The sequence below is a fragment of the Podarcis tiliguerta genome (genome assembly GCF_965153285.1).
Source record: "Podarcis tiliguerta genome assembly, chromosome: 16".
NCBI lineage: Eukaryota > Metazoa > Chordata > Lepidosauria > Squamata > Lacertidae > Podarcis > Podarcis tiliguerta.
Genome location: NC_139549.1, coordinates 15,873,907 through 15,889,836, shown reverse-complemented (window position 1 = coordinate 15,889,836; position 15,930 = coordinate 15,873,907). Strand labels below are relative to the sequence as shown.

The window sequence follows — 15,930 nt, the reverse complement described above, 5'->3', positions numbered from 1 at the left end:
GCTGGCTCGGGTGATTTGTACCGCGCTTGTAATCAGGGGATTACGGTAGGTAACTGGGGAACGGGCAGCCGCTTGGGCGCCGCGTGGAGAGAAGAGCTTTCCAAGACGGGGCTCCAGCTGCAGCAGCATTTGCCTTCTCTTTAAGAGTCTCTGCCCATCGAGCTCAACGGATTTTTTTCGTTCCTTGGCTTCCACGCACCCCGCCCGTTTATCATTGAACGTGTGAAGCGAGGAACACTTGCGATTTTGCGCGTGTGTGTATCTCCTGCTTCAGATATTCCATAAGGCTCTTCCCTAGAATGGAGCACGTGGGCAAGCAGGATTCGAACACAATCCCCTCCTGTGATTTCCAGCAGAGCATAGCCACTCCATGAATTTGACCAGTCCTCTTTTAAAGCCATATAAGTTGGTGGCCATCACTGTCTCATGCGGGAGCGAGTTCCACACTTCAACTATGTGCTACATAAATAAGTCATTTCTTTTATCTATCCTGATCTTTCCAACATTCAGCTGCGTTGGATTCCCATGAATTCCAGTGTTATGAGAGAGGCGGCAAAACTTCTCTGTACAGTATCCACTTTCCGCAGCCTATGCATGATATTATAAACTTCTATCTCTTTACTCGCCTTGTCTCTGAACTAAAAATGCCCAAACGCTGCATCCTTTCTTCATGGGGGTTATTCCATCCCCTCGATCACTTTGGTTTCCCTTTCCTGGGCCTTTTCCAACTCTACAAAATCCTTTTTGAGGTGAGGTGACCAGGACTGGACACAGGATTCAAAATTTGGGTCACACCAGAGATTTGTATAATCACATCTTTATGTCTGCAGTTTTATTTTCCGTTCCTATCTATCCTCATGATTGGATTGAACTGACCTTCAAAACACACTGAGTGCACAGTTAATTTTTATTTTTCCTAAAAAAAAGAAATAATTTCAATTCAACTTCTCTTGGCTACCGGCAAAACTTTCAGACGTTTTTACTGCCTGTAAAATTAACACAGCGTAGCCTTTTCTCAAAAGCTCAATTTACTGAATGTAAGTCAAGCGCGCTAGATCAGATCTTTCGTCGATCTCGGGGCAAAGGTGTGTTCCTCGTTATGACAGTGCTTGGAAGATTGGAAGCATCCAGCGAAAAGAGTAGCAGACTTAGCAAGTCGTGTCCGATCCTGGTCTAAAGGTTAACAGCAGTGAATATTTAATCCTGGGAAGGGAGAGAAGCCACAAGGAGACAAGGGATTATTTCTTTGCTGGGGTGGGGGGTGGGTTTTCAGCCTCTGCAAGGGGGATCCGGCCTTTGGAGCTGAAAGCAGCAACTGCGGGGGCGGGGCGGGGCGGGGCCAGGATCCCAGCGCCCAGGTGAGTCAAAGGACAGAAGGTGTAGACGGAAAAGAATAACGATTCCTGGAGAATGCAGGAGGGGGGGGGCTCTTGTACTCAGGTCCTACTTGCAGGTTTCCCCACAAGCATTTATTTGGCCACTGTGAGAACAGGATTGGTGGGTCATTGGCCCTGATCCAGCAGGCTCTTCTTGTGTCCTCGAGCTAAGAGCTAATGAGAAACCTACTGAGTAACATGCCAGAGTTAATAAGGCAACTGGTTTATTTATCAGGATTCTTACTCTTCAGTTTTTATCCTATCCTTCCTCCATAGAGATTCCCCTCCCCAAAAATGATTTAAAAAATAACAATGCAACAACCCTGTAAGGTAGTTAGGCTACAAGACAGGAGTTTCCAGCAACTGGTATCTGGAAGTACAGTGGTACCTCAGGTTAAGTACCACTTAATTCATTCCGGAGGTCCGTTCTTAACCTGAAACTGTTCTTAACCTGAAGCACCACTTTAGCTAATGGAGCCTCCTGCTGCCGCCGCGCCGCCGGAGCACGATTTCTGTTCTCATCCTGAAGTAAAGTTCTTAACCTGAGGTACTATTTCTGGGTTAGCAGAGTCTGTAACCTGAAGCGTCTGTAACCCGAGGTACCACTGTATTTCTGCCTTCAACTGCAGAGGCTGAGCATAGCCATGGTGGCTAGGAGCCCTCTCCTCCTCCATGAATTGTCCCATCTTTGAAGTGGCCATCTTGTGGGAGTGAGTTCCACAGATTAACTACGCTCTGTGTGAAGGAAGGCTCTATTTTATCTGTCCCCGAACCTCCCAACATTCATTGGATGCCCACAAGTTCCAGTGTTATGAGAAAGGGAGAAAACCTTTTCTCTGTCCCCTTTTCTACATGCTGTGAATCATGATCGTGCCATCTCCTGCTTGCCTTTTCCCCAAACAAGAGTCCCAAATGCTGCAGCCTTATCTCATAGGGGAATGGCTCTACCCCCTTGATGGTTTAGGCTGCCTTTTTCTGATCTTCCCCCCCCCCCCAGCTCTACGATATCCTTCTTGGGGTGGGGTGACCGAAAGAGTGTTAAGAGGTTGTCCTCCCCACTTCTGTTGCTGCTGTGGGGCTGCTGCAGGAGCCATGCCTCTGGGTCCCAGCACAGCACCCTGGTCAGTTCAGCCCAGATTGCCTGGTTAATGGTCCATCTCAAGTGGGTGGGTGGGTGGGAGAACGTGTCTCCCTGTGGTGTGCATTTGGTTAAAGATTAAGGCAACTCAACCAGTGCATTCCCTTTGACCAGATTTTGGCCCCCACCCCATCCCTCTGCGATGCGCCCAGACTTCCAGAAGCTTTTCCGATGTCCGGTGCAGAATTTGCTGCAGGATGGATTTCTGGTAAGATCTGAACTCCTTCTTCCCTTTACACACACACACACACACACACACGTGGGGGGCTTTGTTGTAGGGACACATCCCTATTCCAGCATGGAAGACCCTATGATCCAGCAGGGCAGGGTGTGTGTGTGTAGAAGAATAGAATCATAGAGTTAATAGGGTTGGAAGGGTTCCTATGGGTCTAGTCTAACCCGCTGCAATGCCAGAATATGCGGGTGGCCCATATGGGGATCGAACCCGTGACCTTGGCGTTATCAGCTCCACGCTTTAACCTACGGAGCTGTTGCAGAAGTGTCTCGAATATCAGACGAAGGACCCAGGGGAGGCAGCATCGATCCAACCCCACAACGCTCCCCAGCTGGCCTTGATCCAGTCCCCCTCTCAGCCTGAGCCGCCTCACGGGGTTGCTAGGAGGATAAAAAGGAGGGGAACCCTGCCCCTCATATACACATGTTGCCCTAAACTCACTTAGAAAAAGAGTGGGGTAAAAATGCAATGACTTAAGTGAAAGAAATCCTGCCAACCTAGCAGTTCAAAAGCATGTAAAAGTGCAAGTAGATAAATAGGTACCGCTCTGGCAGGAAGGTAAATGGCATTTCCGTGCGCTGCTCTGGTTCGCCAGAAGCGGCTTAGTCATACTGGCCACATGACCTGGCAGCTGTACGCCGGCTTCCTCGGCCAATAAAGCAAGATGAGCGCCACAACCCCAGAGTCGGCCACGACTGGACCTAATGGTCAGGGGTCCCTTTACCTTTAAGTGAAAGAAAATAGGATCGGGTTTGGGGGAGGACAAGATAAGTTGTCTTTTGCTGCTCCCAGCTTCTCACAACTCGGCCCTTGTTTCCTCACAACAACCCTTTGGAGCAGGGCGTTTTTCATTTCTGGTTTACAGACAAGGGAAATGAAACCGAGACCAACTTTGCTTTCCGCGGCTGCTCAGAGATGCTTTTTTTCAGAAGCAACACGTCAACCCTGCCCTCTCTCTCCCCAAGCCAGCCTAGAGCCTCTTCACCCTAACAGCGACCCCACTAATTCCTCCTTTTTAATTTTTCTTTTGCTACAGGGGCAGCAGGGCTGGTTCTGGGGCACCCAGTCGACACGGTGAAGGTGATTTCTTTGGGGGGAGGCGGCTGGAAATGCTTAAGGCAGGGGAGGGGTGGGGAGGACTTCCAGCCCTGGGGGAGGCCTGAAGGAGATGGGTCTCAGGTGGGAGGGAGGGAGATGGTAGCCAGAAGTGTTGGGGAGGTGCATGCCCAAAGAGGTTGGCTGCTTTTGAGGCTCTGTGCTAGCTGCAACTGTGGCATAGCATGCAACGGGCACTGAATCCACACAGAGCAGCATGCTGGGTTGCGGCAGCGAAACTCATCCCCAACAAAGTTCTTTTCTCCCCAGAGGGATTGGTGGCCAGTGGAGTTTTGTGGGGAAGCAGAAACTGGCGTGTTCACTGGGGTTGTGGCACCCTGGCTTAGTTGTCGAGTCCACGTGTCGGATGGACAAGGTCCCAGACTCAGCCTCTCCAGTTACCAGTGGATGGGAAATAGCCTTCCAGGGCTGCCTTATACTGACCCAGACCATTGGTTCCTCTAGTTCAGTATTGGCTACTTTATGGGCTAATTTTAAAATGAGGATGCTTTTTAAAATTGCATTTTAACCTGTATTTTAAATTGGTTCCCCCCACCCATTATTTTTTACTGTAATTTTACTGATGTTAGCCACCCTGAGACCGGCTCTGGCCGGGGAGGGCGAGGTATAAATAAAATTTATTATTATTATTATTGCCTGCACTGACTGGCAGCAGTGGCTGCCTAGGGTTTCAGGTAGTGGACATTCCCAGAGACTCTGGGGCTGCTAATTTGGCCCTGAGTCGGGGGCTTTTCTTCCGTTCCAGGTGCGGTTGCAGACACAGGCCAGATACCAGAACGTTTTGGACTGTGTGGTCAGGACGTACCGTGAGGAAACGGTGAGCCTCTTTCTGTTGTGTGTGCAGTGCAGACTTCACCTCTGAGCTTTCACCTCCTTTTAAAACCCAGCCTAATCTTAAACCGCTAGATTTAGACCAAGGTCTTTTGTAACAGCATAATTTTAGAATGCAAATTTAACCCCCCAAAATCACTTATTACGAAGAAGGAAATATGATTTGCCCAGTTCTGTGGAACTCTCTGCCACTAGAGATTTAGCAGGCGCCTTCCGTGCCAACTTTTAAATGTGTGCTGAAAACATTTCTATTCCTCCAGTCCTACCCAGGCAATTAAGAACACATTATTCTACAATGATTATTTGATGTATCTTTTTAACTTTTTAATGCTTTTTTCTTGCATGGTTTTATGTTTGTATTGCTGTAAACTGCTTTGATATATTTTTATGACACAGAGGCATATGACTATTTTTATAGACAAGTACATATAACTATTTTGCTTTTTAATATTAATATTCAATATTTCCCCCAAATGCCCAATTTGGGAATAATCTCCACTCCCCACCCCAGAAATAAATTCCTAAGCTTGTCTATTTCTTTGCAGTTCTAGTGCTGCCTCTTGACTCTACAGCCCCATTCCTGACCCTTGCCTATCTAATTTCTTGGGAGAGTTGACATCATCACAGGGGCCTGCCCCACAGATCGCTTGGGAGGGGTGACTTTGCCAGAAGAGAGGGTGGAAGGCAAGGCATCACCGGAAGAGAAAGACAAGAGAGGACACAGGCTTTTACAAAATTTGCAGCTGCTAATTGATATGTATAGATGCAGATTGAGAAATAATTGCTATAATTTTGAATACAAGTGCAGCATATCTCACCATAATGGAGGGGAATCTGCTGGCACCAGGAGACCTCCGTGCCTGGAAACTTTGCCCTTGAAACTGGTTTGGACTGGACGACCTTTGCATTACAAGAAAAGGAAAGTAGGGCATAAGTGATTGTACTCAGCTAAATTCCAATGCTAGCAGACCCATGGAAATCACTGCACCTGTGTTAGTGATGCCCATTCATTTATGTAAGTCTAGTCTTGTGTGTGACTAACATTAGGTGCAACCTCTAGGTACCCAAAACATTGCTACTCCCCATGAGTTGCAGGCAGCGGCTGAGGAAGGGGTGTGGTGGGTGCGGGCTGCCCCAGGTGTCACCACTGAGGGTGGTGACAAAATGCTGGGCAGCACTCACCACGGAGCCTGCAGCGCGTCTGAGCCACGCATCTCTCCCAGGAGACACGCGGTGGCTTGGGCGCGTGCAGGCTCCGCATTGCCCAAACGGCCTGCCTGCTGCCTCCCCCCCAGCTGTAGGGCGGCCAAATGGGAAGAGGAAGGCAAACTCCAGAGGCCCTGTGGGTTCGTCCCGCTCCTGGGTGTGCTGCCCCAGGTGCCCCAGCGGCTTCCTCCACCACTGGTTGCAGGCTCCCTTTAGGGTGTTCATACCCTACAAAATGTCCCTGATGAAAATAGGGATGTCCTACCATACCATCCGTAGGGATGCGGGTGGCACTGTGGGTAAAAGCCTCAGTGCCTAGGGCTTGCCGATCGAAAGGTCGGCGGTTCAAATCCCCGCGGCGGGGTGCGCTCCCGTTGCTCGGTCCCAGCGCCTGCCAACCTAGCAGTTCGAAAGCACCCCCGGGGGCAAGTAGATAAATAGGGACCGCTTACTAGGTAAGCGGCGTTCCGTGTGCGGCTCTGGCTCGCCAGAGCAGCGATGTCACGCTGGCCACGTGACCCGGAAGTATCTCCGGACAGCGCTGGCCCCCGGCCTCTTGAGTGAGATGGGCGCACAACCCTAGAGTCTGTCAAGACTGGCCCGTACGGGCAGGGGTACCTTTACCTTTACCATACCATCCAATGTTTCTCTTATGAAAAATGGGGCGTCCATCTCCTAAGGAGAAGCAGGACATTCCGGTATGAAATCAGAAGCTACAAGGGCTTCTGTAAATCCAGGACTGTCACTGGAGGGTCTGGGTGTTGGAGATTTGGAGGAGAACCTGACAGTGTATCCTGACTCACTTTGACCAAAGGCTCAAGCTGGGACTGACTGCTGACCTCCTCCTCCAGTGAGAGCCCCTCCAACCAGGGCTAGTTGGATCCCAGTTACCATAAGCTACTCAGCCCTTGCTGATAAATTCACCCAAAAGGGGAGAGGTTTGATTGGGGAGTGGGGAGTCAGAAGGAACCACTGTGCAGGGCTTTTTACCCCCTGCTCTCTGGCTCTCTGGGGATGCGGGTGGCACTGTGGGTTAAACCACAGAGCCTAGGGCTTGCCGATCAGAAGGTCAGTGGTTCGAATCCCCGCGGCCAGAAGCAGCTTAGTCATGCTGGCCACATGACCTGGAAGCTGTACGCCGGCTCCCTCAGCCAATAAAGCGAGATGAGCGCCGCAACCCCAGAGTCAGTCACGACTGGACCTAATGGTCAGGGGTCCCTTTAAAGGTAAAGGTACCCCTGCCCGTACGGGCCAGTCTTGACAGACTCTAGGGTTGTGTGCCCATCTCACTCAAGAGGCCGGGGGCCAGTGCTGTCCGAAGACACTTCCGGGTCACGTGGCCAGCGTGACATCGCTGCTCTGGCGAGCCAGAGCCGCACACGGAAACACCGTTTACCTTCCCGCTAGTAAGCGGTCCCTATTTATCTACTTGCACCCAGGGGTGCTTTCGAACTGCTAGGTTGGCAGGCGCTGGGACCGAACAATGGGAGCGCACCCCGCCGTGGGGATTCGAACCGCCGACCTTTCGATCGGCAAGCCCTAGGCACTGAGGCTTTAACCCACAGCGCCACCCGCGTCCCTGGGGTCCCTTTACCTCTGGCTAAATCCCCAGTTTATTTATCTGTAGCCCACCTTTTTCTCTTCAAGGTGGCATACATGGTCCCCCGCAGCCAGCCTCTGGAGCCACCCCCAGCTCATAGAAGCATAGGGCTGTGGGGTTGGAAGGGACCCTAAGCATCATCTAGACCCCCCCCCCCCCCCCCGCAGGGCTCACCTGCCCGCTTCTCCCTTGCAGATCCTTGGCTTCTTCAAAGGCATGAGCTTCCCGCTGCTCAGCGTGGCCATGGTGAACTCTGTTGCGTTTGGGGCCTACAGCAACTTCCTGCTCTACCTGTGCGGCACCCACCACCGCGATCGCAGCGCCAACCCCCCCAGCTACACCCATGTCTACGCGGCTGGATGCTTCTCAGGACTGGTGCAGGTAAGGAGCAGGTAGCCCCACCTGACTTGAGCATATGAGCGTGTCTGTGACTCTGCTCAGTTTGCATGGTTTTGGGATCTGCATGACTTCATGCCCAAGTCCCAATCAAGGGAGGTCATAGCACCGCTCTGTTCTGCCTTGGTCAGACCCCACCTGGAGCCCTGTGTCCAGTTCTGGGCACCACAGTTTTAAGAAGGATATTGGCAAGCTGGAAGGTGTGCAGCAAAAATCATCCAGGGTCTGCAAACCAAGCCTTATGAGGAACAGTGGAGGGAGTTGAAGATCTTTAGCCTGGAGAAGAGGAGATTGAGAAGAGATTTTATTTCCATCTTGAAATATCACACAGAAGGTGGGTTCAAATTGCAAGAAAGGAGAACCTGACGAAATATCAGGGAGAGCTTTCAGACAGCAAAAGCCGTTCGAGAGTGGAATGGACTCCATCGGAAGGTGGTATAGATGCAAATTGGGAAATAACTGCTATAATTTTGAATACAAGTGCAACATATCTCACCATAATGGGGTGGGGGGCAGATCTACTGCCACCAGGAGACCTCTGTGCCTGGAAACTTTGCCCATGAAACTGATTTGGACTGGAAAACCTTTGCATTAGAAGGAAAGGAAAGTAGGGCATATCAGCTAAATTCTACTACTAGTAGACCCATGGAAATCACTGGACCTGTGTTAGTGATGCCCATTCATTTAAGTGGGTCTACTCTTGAGTGCTACTAACATCAGGACACTCCTTTATTGGAGGTTTTTAAACAGAGGTTGGATGGTCTTCTGTCAGCTATTCTTTAGCTGGGATTCCTGCTTTTCAGGGGGCTGGACTAAATGCCCCCTTAGGGTTCCAGCTCTACAGGCCTATGATTCTAAAACATCCTCCTTCCATGTTTTTCCCTGTTCAGCTCTTGAAACAGCCGCACAATTTCCCCATTACGATGCTCTTCAGTTGGTTATGAGCTGTATCAATTGCTCAAGCCATTTCCATCTCTGGAGGCTGCCCTTCCTCTCTAGGAATTAATCTTTTTTTCTTTTTTTCATTCTAATTTTACACATTTTATTTGATGCATGTATCAAGCCATATGAAAGCTGAAGCATATGGTCCACATAAAAGCCACCTTTCTGTAAGATAAAATACGTTGTGCGATAGGCAGAATATTAACCTCCTTGTGGGAATTTACTCTTCAAATTGGTCATAACCCAAGACAAAGAGTTCTTTCTCAAAACGACTCCTGGGCTCCATGTCTAACTGACATGCTCAGGTGCATTTAAAGTTTTAGAGAAGGTCATAAATATAAGAGATAAAATAGCACCCCATAATTTCCCCAGACATTCTTGTTCGCTGAGGTATCTGCTTACAGGTCCAGTGACAAGCCCAAACTGGATCCATCTGGCAATCTGGGGCTACAAAACCATATCGGAGACTAAATCTGGAACAGAATTAAAAAGACAAGGGTTCTTGGGGTTTGGAGAACTGTTTCCCAAAATGCTTGAGCTCTGTATCACATCTGCCACCAACTCTCTGCCATTTTTGGCACAGGATCAGCAGTTACTATTTCTGACTTCATAGATCTTATCTAATTTCAGAGGTGTTAAAGAGGCCACTGCAGTGCTGTTTTTATACAATTCTCTTTAAGCACTTCCAAATCCAAAAGAGAAAGGACAAACTTCTGGAGAAACTTGTCTTTGTAGATCCTTGATAATATTTTGCACCTTGCGGTGTCACACAACTATGTGTATTAAGATATTTTTTTTTACACACTCCCACATGCCATTTTTGTCAGTTGGTTAATTTTGCTTCCTTTTCTCATTATACATATTTAATTTTAATACCAATCAAAGAATTTTAACAACACATTCATATAACAATAGGATCTTAGAATGGTAGAGTTGGAAGGGACTCCAAGGGCCATCCAGTCCAAACCCCTGCAATGCTGGAATCTCAACGTGTTGTCCCCCATCCAATTTGAAGTCATACCGGACCCTGCTTAGCTTTGCAAACGTACTAGCAGTTGTATTGCTGCACCATGATAATGAGCCTTTCATAGTTTCCCGTGGGATGTATGGATGGGGGTGGAAGTGTGTGCCTTGGACCAGCCTTGGACTAAATTTTGTGGAAAGTGGCCCCCCCTTCCTGTTCCACTGCAGCCCATTTCCTTTCTCCCTCCTGTTCATTCATTCATAATTTTATTTGTATGCCACCTTTCCGTAGCTCAAGCCATGCCCAAATGTAAAAAATACACATAATTGCAAACATAACAAAAGTAGTGATAGACAGCAAATAAACTGTTCTCTCCCCCTCCATTCCCTGTGTTGACGCAGGCTGTGGTCCTGGCCCCCGTGGATCTCGTCAAAGTCCGGCTGCAGAACCAGACCCACCCGTACGGACGCAGAGACCGGCCAGGGGGTCCCCAGCCACAGTACAGGGGTCCAGTGCACTGCGCTGCCAGCTTACTGCGGGAGGAAGGCCCCCGTGGCCTGTTCCGTGGGGTTACGGCGCTGGTGCTTCGCGACACCCCCACCATGGGCATGTACTTCCTGATTTACGCAATGTTCTGCAGGGCGTTGACTGCAGAAGCACAGGAGCCAGGTGAGATACAAAGAGCGCTGGAGGGACCTGGTGGGTGGGCCACCTCTGCACATCCCCTAAGGCTCTCAGGGAACCTGTTCCTCTGGAATATCGGAGAAAGCTGGAGCTCGGAGGGGAACAAGGAGTGTTTGTGTTTTAGTCTGGCGAAAAGCCAAGTAAAAGGCGCCATGACTGTTGGGATGTGTCCAAGGGAACGGGGGCGATTCACAGGCCCCCAGCTGGCTCTAGCCCACCGGCCGGCGGCCAGGCGAACTACGGTCCTTTGGAACAGCATCAAACAGCGACTCACAGCTTCAGAAGCCTTCAGAAACTTGAGCACACCTTAACCAGCAGAGTGAATAACACGCAACAGAAGTGGCGGACAGAGGCATATGTAAAGCATATTTACAAGCAGTTTATTCAGCATAGTTCAGGACAAAGAAAACATGTCTGCTCTCTTTCATGTCCAAGAGCAGGAAGCTTAAGGCAAAAGCTATACACAAACGGAAGTTCCCAGCAAACTGTGCTGGAACGTAAACAGACATGTGACATACAACAGTCATGTCTGTTCCTTTTAAGGTGGAATGGAACCTCAATATCCTAACAATGATAGAAAAGTATAAACATATGTATGGCATGGAGAAAGCTGGGAGAGAAAACTTTCCCTCCCTCTCTCATAACAACCGGGAACATCCAGCAAAGCTGAATGTTGGACAGTTCAGGACGGGATGAAAGGGACAACGTCTTCACGCAGCGCATAATTGAACTACGGAACTCCCTGCCACAGGAGGCAGTGATGGCTACCAACTTCGGTGGCTTCATAGGAGGATTAGAAAGAAATCATGGAGGAAGGGGAGGCTATCGATGGCTACTAGCTGGGATGGCTATACTCTGCCGCCACAGTCGGAGGCAGAAATGCTTCTGAATACCAGTTGCTGGAAGCCTCAGGGAGGGAGGGAGAGGGCTCTTGTGCCCAGGTCTTGCTTGGGGCATTCCCATTGGGGCATCTGGCTGGCTGCTTTGAGACCAGCACGCTGGACTAGATGGACCCAGCATCCAGGCTTTTCTTATGTTCTTATGGAACCTCCAGGTTCACAGGCAGTTGATCTAGATTCCTAGATTATTATTATAGATTCCTAGATTCTCAGGGGTATTTGGCCCACTGTGGACTAGAGGGGCTAGCAGGTTTGTCTTATGTGTGTGAGGACTGTGAGCTCAGTTCAGCTCCAGGGCTCCACACAAACTGCTGGGCTCTCCAATCCCTTAATTTCAAGTCCGCATCTTGACCGCCTGGCTACACGCAGTGAATCTTGGGATTTTCGTACAAAACAAAATAGTTCCTTCCAGCCTGACATCTGCTGCCCTCCCTGTTTTAGTGAGCATTATCCCTCCCTCCTGCTTCCTCCTCCACAAGAGAGGCCCCCAACCCATGCTGTGCTCTTTGCCTGCCTCCCCCCACCCCACCCCTTGCAGGCTCTGCCACGGTTCTGCTTGCCGGTGGCTGCGCCGGGACGGTTTCCTGGGCTTTGGCGACCCCAATGGATGTGGTGAAGGCTCGTTTGCAAATGGACGGGGTGAAGCGAGTGGCGTATCGAGGCATCCTGGACTGCATCCTCACCAGTGCCCGGCAGGAAGGCCCGCGGGTGTTCCTAAAGGGGCTGGCCCTGAACAGCCTCCGCGCTTTCCCAGTCAACGCCATCACCTTCCTGAGCTACGAGACTCTCCTGAAGGTTCTCGGCTGAACCCCCTTTGCATCCTCAGGAGGGGCTGGCGTTGCCGTCCTTCCTCATCTTATTCAGGGCTTTCGCACCAGCATCTTGCAGCCCAGAAACTCGGGGCAGAGGTGGCGCCTAGCAGGCTGGGTGGGTCCTGGTCCCAAAGAAAGCTCAAAGACATTGACCACCTCTGGGCAAACCAATTAGCAATTTAGACTCTTGGGCACATCTGGCACATTTGAGCAAGTGCTGTGGGCACCGCTGCCTCTGCTCACTGCTATTCCCCCTCCTCTGGAAAAACAGAAAGAGAGGAAGTGGGTGCACTCGGAGTCATAGAATGGTAGAGTTGGAAGGGACCTCCAAGGGGCATCTAGTCCACCCCCCCCGCAATGCACTAATCGCAGCTAAAGAAGGCCATCCAACCTCTGTTTAAAAAACCTCCAGCGAAGGAGAGTCCACCACCTTCTGAGGGAGTCTTTCCCGTTTTCGGGCGGCTCTTCCAGTCAGAAAGTTCTTCCTGATGTTTAGATGGAATCTCCTTTCTTGTCGTTTTGAATCCATTGGTTCGGACCCCACCCTCTGGAGCGACATAAAACAGTCTTGCCCCATCTTCCATGGGACAGCCCTTTAGATAGTCGAGATGGTTCTCATACCATCTCTCAGTCTCCTCCTGGCTTAGCATCCTCAACTCCCTCAACGTAGGAGCCTGTAGCACCACTCTTGAACCTTGAAAAGCACATAGAGCTGAGAGGGGAAGTGGGAAGGAGAGCCACTCTTCCCCACTTCCTCCTTCAACTCTATGTACATTTCAGGGAGAAAAACGCACGAGGGTGGGGGCTCAGTCTCAACCTTGCCAACCCACTGCCCCCTCAAATCTGTTGCACTAGGTTATTAATGGGCGGTCTACCTACCTGGTTTTTTTTTTAAAAGATGGCAGCAATCATGTAGCCAGCAGCCTTATCCAGTATGGTGTAGAGGTTCAGACTAGGCCCTGGGAGACGAGGGTTCAAATCCCCGCTCGGCCACAAAGCTCACTGGGTGCTGACCTTGAGCCAGTCACTGCCTCTTGGCCTAACCTACCTCGCAGGGTGGTTGTTGTCGTTGAGGAGAAGAACCATGTATGCCACCTTGAGCTCCTTGGAGAAACTGGTAGGATATAAATGCAATGAAATAAACAAATAAAATATCCCAGAGTGGCCCGTTCTGCCTTGCTAAAACACAGGAATTCCTTCATCACTGGAAAAGAGGACACAGCTTTGCCATAACATTTGGATAGATGTGAATGAATGAATGAATGAATGTATAAACAAACAAACAAAAATAAATAAGCACTCTAAATTAAGATGGAAAGACAACCCATCTCACCAATAGTGGGCAACAAAACTTGGCGGTCAGGTAGCCTGGGGTTGCCTCTGTTTGGTCTGTTTATATTGACTGGCAGTGGCTTTGTAGGATTTTGGACAGCATTTCATAGGAAACCACAGGCTGGGTAAGGGTTTGAGCTGATGCCACGCCTGCCCCACTTCCCAAACCTGGATGCGGAGTGGGAAGGAGGGTGTGGATGCAGCTAGTGATTATCTGCCGCCTCCAGCTTCCTATTGAAACCGGGAGGAAGCTCAGTGGGAGCGGAAGGACAATGAGGGCTACTGGACTGAGGGCAAAGGTCCGATGCCATAAATTTGAACACAATGCACCTCCTCAAATCGTTCTTAAATCCCACCAGGCACCTCGTTGCTGCATCATCAGAGGTATTTGAAAGCTTAGGAAATGCTGAGCAGAGCAAAAAGCCTGTGGAAAAGAAGCCAATTTTCTTTACAGGGGGAAAAAAAGTTTTTTTAGGCTACATTCAGATGGGCAGCTATAGCTACAAATCATTTCTCTTCTGCTGTCAGCCACAAGTTGAATTGCAATTGATTTCCCACACTATTGGGGTCTACTCTATACTTTTTCCTGGGGTACATCCTTGCCATGTTTCTTCCATCCTTACCAGTGGACATGATAAGGAAGCATGTTGGCTCAGAGGCAGAGCATCTCTGCCTTGCATGCAGAAGCCTCCAGGTTCAAACCCTGCTGGCATCTTCAGATAAGGCTGAGAGAGACCCTGTCTGAAATCCCAGAAAGCAGCTGCCAGTCAGTGCAGACAGTACTGAGCTAGATGGACCAAGGGCCCAATTCTGTCTCAGGCAGCTTAGCAGCTGTGGGCTAGGAAGGAGACAATCCAGTTTACCTGAGCAGCAGCTGTTAAAAACAAAAAACCTCAGCAACCCTTTTTAGAAAATTCAATTATTTAATTAGCAGTAATGCACTTGTTTTAAGTTTGATTGCTCAATTACCACTCCTGAAATGATGTGGGGAGAGGGGGAAAGTGTGAACATTTGCTTTTGTACTGAAAGTGTAGATCAGAAGCATTTAATGAGGCAGTGAAAATCCACAGTGTTAAAATGGCGGTGACTGGAAAGGCAGCAGGGCTGTGTTTTTGCAAAACAACTTTTAAGTAGTGTTACAGTGCTATAACACTCATTTAGGAATTATTTTGCTACTTGAAAACAACAACACATCTCCGAAAATTGTTTCTTAGTACAAATTAAAAGATTGTGGGTTTTTTATGGGCATGATAAAATTGGCCCCCACCAACAAGGTGTGCTGACCCCCCCCACCCCGTCCCTCAGAAACAGTATTTCTGTCTTGTCGAGATTCAACCTCAAACTGTTAGCCAGCCATCCTCCAACCACCTCCAGAAATTCACACAGGACATTCACTGCCTTCACTGGTTCAGATTTAAATGAGAGGTGGAGCTGGGTATCATCTGCAAACTGGTGAGCACCTGTGTTAACAGGTGTGTGTATCCAGAAGTTTCTTTGCTAACCTTGTAGGATCAGTTGCCATCTCCACCACACTGATCAATGAGTTTGAAAGACTCTGGTTCTCAGAAATGACATGCTTAGCAACTGGTTTCTGCTCTCCTTTGGTCAAATTTTCAGGTTTGTGGTTTCTAAAACATGCTTAGGTCAGTTGTAGTTTTAGCTATGTATTGGATACAACTTTTTGGATATAGCTTGCATGGTGAAATGCTGTAGCAGGAGGCTTGCTGACAGCAAATTTGGTTTTTAAGGGTAATTAAAGGTTTTCGTAACATAGATGGACATATGACAAGCTGCTTTTAATGTTCAGAATGTTATTAAAATGTGACACCAGAGGGCTCTGCAAAGCAGCCAGAAACCAGCGGTAGGGAGACAGCCGTTTTAATGGAAAAAAACAGCCAGAAACCAGCAGTAGGGAGACAGCCTACTGGAAAAAAACAGAGGTAAGAAGTGCTTTTTTAAAAAATACAAGTACTGTATGTCCTGTGATGTTTTAGAACGATATATCTAATATTGTTCTAATACAGGGGTCAGCAAACTTACCACGCCTTGGGCTGGCGTCTCCAGCGCCAATCACGCGGCTGGCCGGAGGAGCGCATGCCCATACTTGTGCGCACACGCTATTTCCGGTGCACTTCTGTGTCGGAGGAGCACCGGAAATAGCTTGTGCGCATGGGCCTCCTCCGACCCGGATGTGCACCGGAAATAACGCACATGTGCAAATAATGCATGTGCACAAGCTATTTCTGGTGCTCCTCTGACCCGGAAGTGGGCAGCCGTGCAGGGCCGGTAAGAGCGGGTGGCAGCAGCAGGCGGCGGGGGTTGCCACGGGTCGGATAAACGAGTCCCTCGGGCCTTATCCGGCCTGCGGTCCTTAGTTTGGGGACCCCTGTTCTAATAGC

General features: G+C 49.5%; 1 protein-coding gene across 3 annotated transcripts; it reads left to right on the top strand.

Moving 5' to 3' along the window:
• The first annotated feature begins 25 nt into the window (after window positions 1-25).
• Window positions 26-13,355, top strand: SLC25A45 (solute carrier family 25 member 45). Of its 3 annotated transcripts, none has more exons than XM_083417116.1 (7): window positions 26-45; window positions 2,629-2,722; window positions 3,786-3,829; window positions 4,611-4,682; window positions 7,698-7,883; window positions 10,206-10,473; window positions 11,926-13,355. In XM_083417116.1, the coding sequence occupies exons 2-7, from the start codon at window positions 2,686-2,688 to the stop codon at window positions 12,192-12,194; spliced, it is 876 nt and encodes a 291-aa protein (XP_083273242.1). In that variant the 5' UTR covers window positions 26-45; window positions 2,629-2,685; the 3' UTR covers window positions 12,195-13,355. The 3 variants fall into 3 exon arrangements, with proteins under 3 accessions (XP_083273242.1, XP_083273241.1, XP_083273240.1); XM_083417114.1 differs by lacking the exon at window positions 26-45 and adding an exon at window positions 89-1,358; XM_083417115.1 differs by lacking the exons at window positions 26-45; window positions 3,786-3,829 and adding an exon at window positions 88-1,358.
• The last annotated feature ends 2,575 nt before the right edge of the window (window positions 13,356-15,930 follow it).

Bases quoted from the DNA above. Each gene is read 5' to 3' on its own strand.
- SLC25A45 (XM_083417116.1), top strand. From the start codon at position 2,686: ATGTCCGGTGCAGAATTTGCTGCAGGATGGATTTCTG. The intron at 2,723-3,785 runs GTAAGATCTGAA...CTTTTGCTACAG, and splicing joins TGCTGCAGGATGGATTTCTG to GGGCAGCAGGGCTGGTTCTG. The intron at 3,830-4,610 runs GTGATTTCTTTG...CTTCCGTTCCAG, and splicing joins ACCCAGTCGACACGGTGAAG to GTGCGGTTGCAGACACAGGC.